This window comes from Microtus oregoni, unplaced genomic scaffold (genome assembly GCF_018167655.1).
Source record: "Microtus oregoni isolate MIOR12 unplaced genomic scaffold, Mior012 000134F_ref0000037, whole genome shotgun sequence".
Classification (NCBI taxonomy): Eukaryota; Metazoa; Chordata; class Mammalia; order Rodentia; family Cricetidae; genus Microtus; species Microtus oregoni.
The window spans coordinates 1,309,548-1,321,784 of NW_024544778.1; the positions used below are offsets into that span (position 1 = coordinate 1,309,548).

A 12,237-nucleotide genomic window follows, 5' to 3' on the forward strand; every position below is an offset into this window, starting at 1 on the left:
CCCTCCATCACGGCGTGTGTAATGTGAGCCAGGGATCCAGGCACATTTTCTTCATATGATAAATGAAAATCCAAAAGCCTTTACCCACTTTTCTATTGGAATGTTTAAGCTCAGTAGACATTACTTCTGTGGCGGGAAGAAACCCCTTTAAAGCATACAAGTGACATAAAATGGAAAACGGGACTCTTGGGTTTCAGAGCAAGAACTTAGGACGCTTGTCTCTGCCAACTGCTGACCTCTGCTTTGCTGTGACCAGCTTTTCAGAAACAGAAAGGCCTTACATTTGCATTGGGGTAGACTGGCACACTACTGGGGAGTATCCTGGGGGTAGACAGTGGGTCCCAATGGCTATAGGGTCGCCTGTGTAGCTGGGGAGACGACACAAAGGGGGTTCTTCTGAGGGTTCCAACAGGAGACAGGACTTGGTGAGCCCTCGTCTCTTTTCAGAGGGGCAGTGACTGTGTCCCTTGTAGAGGCTGCTAGGGCATGGAAGTGATGATCTTGCACATTTGACAATAATCTTCTCCCACAGGACGCGTTTTCCACAGGCCCTCCTCTCTGAGCAGTGGGACTCCCACCAGAAGCCCAGTGTGAGGACAGAGATGGCGCTGAGCCTGGAGTCTACAACCAATTTCCCCACACTGACCATGTCAGAAACTGTGTCTGAGTTGCCTGGCGGCCCCAATGTGTCCCTCAACAGTTCCTGGACTAGCCCAACAGATCGCAGCTCCCTGCAAGACCTGGTGGCCACGGGTGCCATTGGGGCAGTGCTCTCAGCCATGGGTGTGGTGGGCATCGTGGGAAACGTGTACACCCTGGTGGTCATGTGCCGTTTCCTGCACGCCTCAGCCTCCATGTATGTCTATGTGGTCAACCTGGCACTGGCCGACTTGCTGTACCTGATGAGCATCCCCTTCATCGTAGCCACCTACATAACAAAGGACTGGCACTTTGGAGATGCGGGCTGCCGTGTTCTCTTTAGCCTGGACTTTCTCACCATGCACGCCAGCATCTTCACTCTGACCATAATGAGCAGCGAGCGCTACGCAGCGGTGCTGAGACCTCTGGACACGGTGCAGCGCTCCAAGGGTTACCGTAAGCTGCTGGCACTGGGCACCTGGTTGCTGGCACTGCTGCTGACCTTACCCGTGATGCTTGCCATCCGGCTGGTTCACAGAGGCCCCAAGAGCCTTTGCCTGCCGTCCTGGGGCCCTCGTGCCCACCGTATTTACCTGACGCTTCTCTTCGGGACCAGCATTGTGGGGCCCGGCCTGGTCATTGGGCTGCTCTATGTCCGCCTGGCCAGGGCTTACTGGCTATCTCAGCAAGCCTCTTTCAAGCAGACGCGGCGGCTGCCAAACCCCAGGGTGCTCTACCTCATCTTTGGCATCGTCCTCCTCTTCTGGGCCTGCTTCCTACCCTTCTGGCTGTGGCAGCTGCTGGCCCAGTACCACGAGGCCATGCCACTGGCACCCCAGACTGCACGCATTGTCAACTACCTGACCACTTGCCTCACTTACGGCAACAGCTGCGTCAATCCCTTCCTTTATACACTGCTCACCAAGAACTATCGTGAGTACCTGCGTGGCCGCCAGCGAGCACTGGGTAGTAGCAGTTGCCGTGGCCCAGGGAGTGCTGGCAGTTTCCTGCCCAGCCGAGTCCACCTCCAGCAGAATTCCGGCCGCTCGGTGTCCTCCAGCAGCCAGCAGACCACAGAGACCCTCATGCTGTCCCCAGTTCCCCCTAGTGGGGCCTTCGTCTAAACGTGCAAGGACCCAAAGCCAGGCCACCGAGAAGCCCGTCCCAGAATCCCCTACTCAAACCTAACCATCTTGTTCGTCCTTCTCAGCTGTCTTCCGGAAAGTTCCCTGTTTTTTCTTCATTGTTGCTCACTCCCGCTCCGTCAGCACCTTTCCCGCAGTGGCAGCGCCAACCCGTGCCTCCTTCAAACCTGTCTCTCAGAGTCTTCAGACCCTGCGGCCCAGACCCGCTTTCTGTAGACCCTGGTGAACTGAGTCATCTAAAGCCTACTTACCCAGAGCAGCTACTGCCAGACCGTGAACCAGATCTGTAGAAAACCCTTCCGGCCTTAAGGACCCCCCTCTACTGGTTGGTGAGGGCCCTGCAGCCAAGATCTACTCTCTCCCTCCCCTAGCACGTCCCAAGGTAGCTTCTTGTCTCCATAAGCACAAGGAACAATAAACCCTGTACTCTGCAGTCTGCCCTGCCTCTGTGCTGGGGTTGGAAGTTGGGATGGGGGTGGTCCTGGCCTCAGGGGATCCCCAGTGTGAAGCACCTGAGCGTTTAGTGAGGGCACGCCTGCTTTCCAAGCCTTTGCCTGTGAATGGGAGGCCTCCCCTTTATTTAAAGTGGAAAGGAGGGCGGATAATGGAGAGGTTTACAAGAGGCTGGGGGTGGGGCATGGGTAGACCCGGAGGAGAAACTGCCCAGCTAGCAGTGAAGCTCAAGTACACAAAGGAAGCCCTGCAGGCTACAGTTCTTGGATGAGATAGTCAAAACCCAAAAGTGACTCACAGTGACACCAATAAGGCCCTGGCTTCACTGCTCCTGGACAAACTGTTTCCTTGCCCCAAGTACCATCTTCAGGACATCCTTTGTTGGCTGGCCATTTCTCTTGCCATGACCAGACCACACCTGTCCACCCACTTCAGGGTGATCATCAGAGGCTGTTGTACCTTTCTCTTGCTGAAGGTCGGGTGCACTTTTGTGGCAGGATTTGGAGTGCGGGTCTCTGGAGTGATACAATGTTCCAGATGTAGAGTCTCTGGAGCGATACAATGTTCCAGATGTAGATTCTCTGGAGTGATACAGTGTTCCAGATGTAGATTCTCTGGAGTGATACAGTGTTCCAGATGTAGATTCTGGTGGCTGGCCACAGGGAATATAGCTCAGTATCAGAAAACTTGCTTAGCCTGTGAGAGGCCTCAGCTCTGCAAAACCAGAAACTGACTAGAGAATCACTTGAGGATGTGGGCAGTGGGACCAAGCATCCTAACCCAGCTGAGACCCCTGTCCTGTGCTGCCCCTCTCCTTTACCCCAAACCTTACTGCATCTCTGATGCCGGGCTTCAGCTTTAGAAAGCCCCTTTTCTTGATAAAGTCCAATTCCAGTTCTTGTCTCAAAGAACTCAGAGCTGGGTCCAAGTTTGTTCCACCCTTACTTGACACTCATTTCTATTGTGGCCTCATCCTCTTTCCAGGCCCCCCATTTCTCTGAGAGGCTTCCTCCTTCTCCAGAGTTCAGATGATCCAGTGCCCACTTAGGGCACTGTGACCAGAGTCAGCACACAACTGAAGGGGTGGATACCATCCCCAGAAAGGACCACACCTCTCCTCCCCTCAGAGACTGCTCTACAGTACAGGATGGGGTGGCCATGAACTGCAAAAGCTTGAGCAATGGGGAGTATAGCTTCATCCCCAGAGCTGATATCAGAGGGGAAACCTAGTGAGGTCTTTAAGAGTGTGTGTCCTCACCCAGAGGGACCTGATATATCCTAAATGTCCCTACCGTCCTGACAGGAACAAAGTCCTAAAGCTGGAGCTTCTAAAAGACCACTTGTAATAAGAACCACTGTCCTGGGAAAACTTGGATGAATAACCAGTATCTCTGTGACAATCACTATCCTAGAGTCTTGGTATCTGCTAGATCTGGCCTCGGGGCCTCTCTGGGCCAGCACTGACAGAGGTTGGTACCAGAATAATGATAATGAGTACTTACATGTGAACATGCACATATGTGCGCACACACACAAGTACACACACATGCGCACACGCACACACAAACCCATGCACGTGAACACACATATGTACACGCACGCATGCACATACACATGCATGCACACGCGCCTACAAAAACACGCACACACACGCACGTACACTACCCACATAGAACAAATGCAGCAGGTTCACACCACAAACATGTATCCCACCACACATTCCACATCACACACAACAAACACGTAAGACATTTACCTCACACATTCACCCCAATACGCATACCATATCAAACACAACACATACATATATGCACATGCTACAGACACAACATACAATGTACACAAAACACAGCATATACAAACACACACTAGACACATTCAGCACACTCTGCCATCTGACAGAGATGCTGCCTCTGACAAGCTGACAATGGGGGTAACATGTCAGCTTCCAACATGAGTGATTCCAAACCTAGCTTCCAAGTCTCTCTGTGTCTCTGGGACTCAAGAGAGGTGAGGCTGGTGGGGTTGGGCATGACCACCATCACAGAGTCACACCTTGGCTGTCTTCCTTTGGCCCACAGCTGCAGAGGTAGGCCTATAGATGGCCTGCCTGCCCTCTAGTCTAGCTGGAAGTTGGAGCTGCCCTCCACTGAGACCTTCCTGTCACACCCAGCACAAACAGAAAGCTCTGCTGGAGAATTCCTATTCAGGGAAAGTTACAGTTATAATGGAGAAAGCCTATGCTGCTCTGATGATCCAGGAGAGGACTGGATGAAAGGAGGGAGGGGAAGGGGTCAGGAGAAGTGGAAGGGAGGAGGAGGTGGAGTGGCCACACTCCCAGGCTTGATCTGGCTGTTAATGAGCTGACAGGGTCTCCACCTGAGTCCAGGCGCAGTGGTAGCCAGTGGCTGGGGAGGGGGAACTGTGGGCCTGTGTGATCAATGAACCCACAGAGGCTGGGGGACACAGGGTGATAGATCAAGTTCTCTAGCTTTTAGACTTCATCCACCTAACACTCAAACTCTAGCAAAGAAGAAAAAAGCTGCAATGTCCATGTGATGTAACTGGTGCTTTTTGTCAAGAGTGTTAGAGGAAGGCGGAGCTGGCCTCTGACCGTCCCAGGATGAGTTAGTTGGCTTCTGGGGACACCATGTTCCAGGACAGTGTTCCAGATCATGTGCCCTTGGGATATCAGGTCCACCTACCCTGCCTGGGGCTCTTGCTCTATCCTGCATTAGACCCGGGTGGGAGCCACTGGTGGGTGTTGCCTGGGCAGGAGGTCAAGGCCACTCTTCACCGGTCAGCCTCGCTGTGGATGCCTGTGTCTGGGGCCATGGGACTCAGGTGCAGAGTCAGAAGCACCTGCCTCTGATCTAGACACAATGTGGACGATGACCAGGGGAGCAGAGGCTCCAAAGCCTTTGTGCCGCTTTCCTCCAAGATGCTAAACACCCCGTCACTATAACCTTCCAGTGAGGTAGCCTGGCTCCTATCTGAACCAGGATGGCCCTGGAGACAAGAAGTTTGCCACCAGGCAGGTTACTGTGCCTCTCAGTCAAAGTAAAACTCAGATGGCATTTTAAACATGTGTGTGGTGGTTTGAAAGAAAATAGCCCCCTAGGTTCATAGGAAGTGGCACTATTAAGAGGTGTGGCTTTGTTGGAGTAGGTGTGGCCTTGCTGGAGAAAGAGTGTCACTGTGGGGAGGGGGAGCAGGCTTTAAAGTCTCCTATGCTCAAGCTACACCCAGTGCGGGACACAGTCTCCCCTTCTGCTGCTTGTGGATCAAGATGTAAAACTCTCAGCTCCTTCTCCAGCGCCATGTCTGCCTGCTCACTGCCATGTCCCGCCATGATGACAATGGACTGAACCTCTGAAACTGTAAGCTGCCCCCAATTAAATGTTTTCCTTTATAAGAGTTGCAGTGGCCATGGTGTCTCTTCACGGCAATAGAAACTCTAACTAAGACAGTGTGAAATATAAAATTATAAAAGAATGAAGGAGAAAGTGAGTGCCCATTATCCCTAAAATGGGGAAAAGAAAGATGACTACAGTCTGCACTCTGGAGGCAGAGGCGGTTCAAGGCCAGTGCAGTCTACACAGCAAGTTCCAGGCAGCCAGGGCTACACAGTGAAACCCTAATTTAAAAAAAAAAAAAAAGGAAGGAAGGAAGGAAAGGGAAAGAAAGGAAAGGAAGTAAGTCTGACCCAGAACCAGAGCTCTCCAGCAGAGTGAAAACTCTGGTTATATATAAGTCATTTAGAATTTGAAGCAGGAAAAAAAAATACTAACAGTCAAAATAGAGAGTCTGTGGTTTAAAAAGAAATAACAAAACCAAAATTAAAAAAATTGACCTTTCTCATCAAGAGCCCAGTAGAACTAATTGATAGAAAATTTGCCTAAGAGGCATGAGGGTTCCAAGCCTAACACCACAGAATAATAGGGAGTAGACAGGTGGGTAGATAAAATATACAATGAATATAATCAAGATACAGTGTTTACATGTATGCAACTGTCAAAGAATAAATAAGGGGTAGTCTGTTTTAAAATTCAAATAAATACTTAGAGTCACACAAATGTTTATGACTCTTGCCTGAGCAATCGGAATTTTATCCCTGAAATCCAAATGTCAGACGTGGCTAAGGATTTATGTAGCAAGGACCTAATTTCAGCAGTCGTGGAGTGTTCCACAGCTATGAACTAGGTTGTGGCATGGTATCGTCAAAGAAGAGCAACGTCCTGTGGGGTCAGACAGGGATGAAGCTGTGGTCATGGAGGGAGACCAGAACACAAGATTGTGTAGCACAATCTCAAGCCTCATTTAAAACAAACGGAAGTGCATTTGTGATTGTGTGCACGGGAATCTGGTGTGTGGTTGTATGTGTGTGTGTACCAGTATGCCTGTGTGCACGATTGCATGGTATGTAAATACACATGTGATTGTGCGCATGGGAGTCTGGTGTGTGGTTGTGTGTGGACATGCATGTGTGTGTACAACTATGCCTGTGTGCACGGTTGCATGGTATGTAAATACACATGTGACTGTGCGCATGGGAGTCTGGTGTGTGGTTGTGTGTGGACATGCATGTGTGTGTACAACTATGCCTGTGTGCACGACTGCATGGTATGTAAATACACATGTGATTGTGTGCATGGGAGTCTGGTGTGTGGTTGTATGTGGACATGCATGTGTGTGTACCAGTATGCCTGTGTGCACGACTGCATGGTATGTAAATACACATGCATATATGCAAAACAGAAAGCTTCACAGAAATGCCTTAAATATCAACAGTGTTAGCTGATGATGGAAAACTTTAATTTTGTTTTGTTTTTTATTCTTATGCTTTTTGAAATTTCTCCCAGAGGATACATGCAGCTTTAGATTTGGGATGTTATTTAAGCATTCCTGTGTCAGGCATTTCCACTATCACCCCAAGCCTAGCTGGGCCAGAGCATTTCCAGAATAAAAGAATCCCGTGCCTCCCCAAGTCCTCTAGACTAATACCCCTGTACATTGAGCCATCATCAGCTATGCAATAGGGAGAAGGAAACAGAGTAGGCACAGAGCCTGGGAACTGAAGAGGTCAGAACTGGGGTCCAGGACCCAGGTTCCCCAATCACCAGCAGCCCCCTGCCTTTCGAGGCCCCACTTGGCCTAAGATTTTCCTTTCTCCAGTGTCCACCCCATTATTTAGGTCTGGTCCAGCCCCCTTCTGGCACTGTGCACTGGGTACCGGATTCCCTTTGCTTCGTGAATCTCCAAAGTCACTCACTTTACTGTGTGAGGTGTACAGAGTGAGGGGACATGGGTGAGGAAAATGGAGGTCCCTACGCATTGAAACCAGTCTACCCCAATCAGAGGATGTCAGCAACAGGCTTTTCTGCCTACAATAAACTCCTGGTTCTAACCTGATCATGGTAATATTGTCCTATGAGCATCCCCAGCTCCCTTGTCCCAAAGGCTCAGCTTTCCCCAGTCTCCCAGAGACCGTTCTGCTGTTCACAGTTAGGTTTTGCTAGATCGGTGGTTCTCAACCTTCCTAACACCGTGACCCTTCAACACATACAGTTCCTCAGGTTAGGGTGACCCCCAACTGTAAAGTTATTTCATTGCTACTTTATAACTGTAACTTTGATACTGTTATGAATCATAATGTAAATATTTAATATATGACCCCAAAGGGGCTGTGACCCACAGGTTGAGAACCACTCTTCTAGGCCTTTATAATGAGACCTCAAATGTGCGGCCTTGTGTGTCTGTATCCTATTGGTTCTCAGACGAGTGCATGCTGTACAGTGGCCATTGCTCGCCCTCTGTGGCTTTAAGGAATCTGCCGGTGGATGGACCACAATCTACAGGTAGACACGTGGACTTATACGGTACAGATAACAGATTGTCAGGGGCACCATGATGCTTGGAACCAACAGTGGAGTCGCCACAGGGCCAATGTTCTCGAGAGTAAAAGCCAAGTTACTGTTCTAGTGTTTGGGCCGTGAGCACTCATGGAGAGGCTGGAGCCTTCCTGCTCTCAGCCTTCACCACGGATACAAAGTATTTCCAGTGTGTTTGAGATTTCTGCTTATTGAATGCTGATGGGCGTTCTACTGAACAGACACTGACTAAATGGGTTGTTTTGTAAAAAGCAAAGTTAAATATTGAGAGTTCTAGGAGCAGAAGACTTTGACAAATATGGGACAAGGAGCTCATGGGAGGACCTCAGGAAATCCTGCAGCCAGATGGCCTGGCTGAACTGAGTGCCCATGTGTCCCATGAGAGGGCCACGGGGAAAAGACATATCTGTCCATACCTGATCGTCTGCTCGGCTGTTTCATCCCAGAGCAAAACCAGGGAGCCATGATGGTACCCTGACCAGCTGTGAACCAGGGAGCCATGATGGTACCCTGACAAGCTGTGAACCGGGGAGCCATGATGGTACCCTGACAAGCTGTGAACCGGGGAGCCATGATGGTACCCTGACGGGCTGTGAACCAGGGAGCTGTGATAGTACCCTGACCGGCTGTGAACCAGGGAGCTGTGATAGTACCCTGACCGGCTGTGAACCAGGGAGCCGTGATGCTACCCTGACGGGCTGTGAACCAGGGAGCCGTGATGCTACCCTGACGGGCTGTGAACCAGGGAGCAGTGATGGTACCCTGATGGGCAGAGAACCAGGGAGCCGTGATGGTACCCTGACCGGCTGTGAACCAGGGAGTCGTGATGGTACCCTGATCGGCTGTGAACCAGGAGCCGTGATGGTACCCTGATGGGCTGAGAACCAGGGAGCCGTGATGGTACCCTGATGGGCTGAGAACCAGGGAGTCGTGATGGTACCCTGACCGGCTGTGAACCAGGGAGTCGTGATGGTACCCTGATCGGCTGTGAACCCCACCGTGGAACCATGGGGGTCTGGCATCTCAGAGATGAATGGATGGATTGAGTGAATGCAGGAAGAAAGTTCCTCAGCTAGCAAACTGGGCAGATCAATAGCTTTCCAGGCACGATCCCATTCTCCAGTCACAAGGCTGATCAGTCTTCAAGTAGCTCCATTATTGCTTGAATTTGGCTTCAGAGCCCCTTGCCTCAGGGGTTAATATCACGTCTCCCAGGCTTGATGTCCTTAGAACAGCTCCAAACTGGAGAGAGTGCGAGGTGCCCAGTTGACTGCATTAGTAGGGGTATACCAGTGGAGGGGGTACGTGATGATGTCGTGGGTCAGACCACTCCCACACCTGTGTAAGTCATTCATCCGTGGAAAAGCCACACAGCAAGTTTTCCTGCACTCGTAATCTTTCCAGGAATGAGGTTCTTCGGTAAGTATCATCTACAAGCAGAGTGGATATCAGCTAAAGGGAACCAGAGGGGCTTATGATGATGATGATCCTGCCAGAGCTGTGACATGAGGAAGCCCTGACGTGCAAGGACAGCAGGAGAAACAACTGTCACTGGTCTGTGGAGGCCTTCACTCTTCCTGCCTGGAACCTGCGCCCAGCCAGAGCCAGTGATGGCGTTGCTCTTGCTAGGCCACTGAAAGGGCCAGCAAGGGAGAGGCAGCTAGGAGTTAGGTTCTCAAATCCCTCCTGGAAGGTCCTCAGGAACTAGTTGAGCCTGTCCTGGCACCTCTCCCTGGTATATGCAGGTTTTTCCATTCAAATTCCAGACAGATGACAGATGAACGGAAGCCAGGCTGCTGGAGCCAATGTCAGGCACCTCCAGACTCAGGTCATTCCTAGGCCAGTGAGAATTCCATCCCGTGTGGAGTCAGGGGACCAAGTCCCTCCTGACGAGGATCCCGATTGTCCCTGTCCCCTAAGCTGCCAGGGGTGGGTACACAGGCTGGCAGTGGCCGGAGCCGCAGTATACTGCAGCTTTGTCCTCCTGGAACCACAGATGCTGAAGCTGGGTGGGGTCGATGGTAAGGAAGTACAGGACTTCACAGCTCTCTGCCCACCCTTCCCTACCACAGCCCAGGGGTCACCTTCTGGGGATGTCCCTTCCTCCCCTACCCAGCTCGTTTTGCCTGCAGTTTTCTCAGACTGAACAGATTGGTTGGCTGTCTGCGTCTTTCAGGTTTTACAGTGACCTCAGCTGACCTGATGCTTGGCCATTTTTTCTATTAATTCCTCTTAGCTAAGGAACTAGGGGTTTAAGGGGCACCCAAGCTCTGCAGACAGGGAACAAAGGAGAGGATCTGCAATCAGATGCTAAGTACCAATGGATTCTTGCAGATTCTAGCAAAGACACAGCCCAGAGGCTGTGCTGGTGGGGCTTCCATCTGCCCAGGTGGCCACAAGCCTGGAACATAGCTACGTTAGCTGGCCAGCAGGGACACAGTGAGCCTTTCACAGTTTCTGGCAACTCACAGCGTGATCCAAAGTCCAGATCCTGTGTCTCACTCCCTAAGTATGCATTAGGGTGAGATCAGAGGCACCACAGGTGCCCGGCCGGGGTGGTGCCCTGTGAGCTGGTGGTCAGTGTTGGCTAGTCTATGCCAACAATCCTTGTAGGGCTGTGACCCTGAACAGGGTTGGGCGTGGGGGCCGGTGCGTGAACCAACCTGCATGTAAAGCCTGAAATGTAGACACAGAACAGGACTGTCTGAGCTGAAAGCCTTGAAGAGGGGCCCTGAGGCATGGGGAAAAGGAGACATTCCCAAGCCCACTCTGTGCTTGGCCTCACTGGAAGACAGAGATGAGGATGACTCACTGGTCTGGACCAATACATTGCTAAGACCCCCCCCAACACACACACACACACACTTTGGGTACTTCTAGCCTCCCCTGAGGGTAAAAGGGTTCTATGCCAGTGGGGGTGAAAGGTTAGGCAGGCCTGAGCTGAGGGGCTGGGCACACTGGGGAAAGACAGAATTGGGGCAAGATGCAAGAGGGTCAAGAAGATACAAAGGTAGGCCGGGTGGTGGTGGCGCACGCCATTAATCCCAGCACTCGGGAGGCAGAGGCAGACGGATCTCTGTGAGCTTGAGGCCAGCCTGGTCTATAAAGTGAGTTCCGGGACAGGCTGCAAAGCTACACAGAGAAACCCTGTCTCGGAAAACGAAAAAAAAAAAAAAAAACAAAAACAACAAACAAACAAAAAGGAAAGAAAACAAGCAGCAGCAGCAGCTACAAAGGTGTGTGGACACCTCAGGTACCCATCCCCTTATCCTTCTCAGGCCTTTTAAAGAGTCCATCAGGAGCTGGGCAGTGGTGGCGCACGCCTTTAATCCCAGCACTGGGGAGGCAGAGACGGGCAGATCTCTGTGAGTTCGAGGTTGGCCTGGTCTACAGAGTGAGTTCCAGGACAGCCAGACTTTGTGATCACAGAGAAACCCTGCCTCAAAAACAAACAAAACAAAGAGTCCATCAGCCAGCACTATCTGTTCTTTTTGTTTGTTTTTTGAGGTAGGGTTTCTCTGTGTAGCTTTGGAGCCTGTCCTGGAACTTGCTCTGAGGACCAGACTGGCCTCAAACTCACAGATATTCACCTGGCTCTGGCTCCCAAGGACTGGGATTAAAGGTGTGCTCTGTTCTTATAAAAGGTCAGAGAAGGGAGCATTGAAGGCGCCATTATCTCCCAACATGGCACAGCCAGAGAGATTTCTGTGAGCCCCTGACTGCCTTCTCAAGATTAGGGATTCGGCCCTGAGCACGCCTGTTCTGCCTAATCTAGGCCTCAAGAAGGGTTAATAAACTAGATGGGGCTGAGTGGGAGCCAATGTCCTCTGTGGGGGTGTGCACAGGCCACGGACCCTTCCCGGAACCCATGTCCTCTGCGGGGGTGGTGCACAGGCCACGGACCCTTCCTGGAACCCATGTCCTCTGCGGGGGTGGTGCACAGGCCACGGACCCTTCCCGGAACCCATGTCCTCTGCGGGGGTGGTGCACAGGCCACGGACCCTTCCTGGAACCCATGTCCTCTGCGGGGGTGGTGCACAGGCCACGGACCCTTCCCGGAACCCATGTTCTCTATGGGGGTGGTGCACAGGCCACGGACCCTTTCCGGA

At 51.6% G+C, this 12,237-nt stretch overlaps 1 protein-coding gene across 1 annotated transcript; it reads left to right on the forward strand.

Moving 5' to 3' along the window:
• Positions 1-602: 602 nt before the first annotated feature.
• LOC121444580 (urotensin-2 receptor-like) lies at positions 603-1,763 on the forward strand. The gene has a single exon (XM_041646413.1). The coding sequence runs from the start codon at positions 603-605 to the stop codon at positions 1,761-1,763; it is 1,161 nt and encodes a 386-aa protein (XP_041502347.1).
• The last annotated feature ends 10,474 nt before the right edge of the window (positions 1,764-12,237 follow it).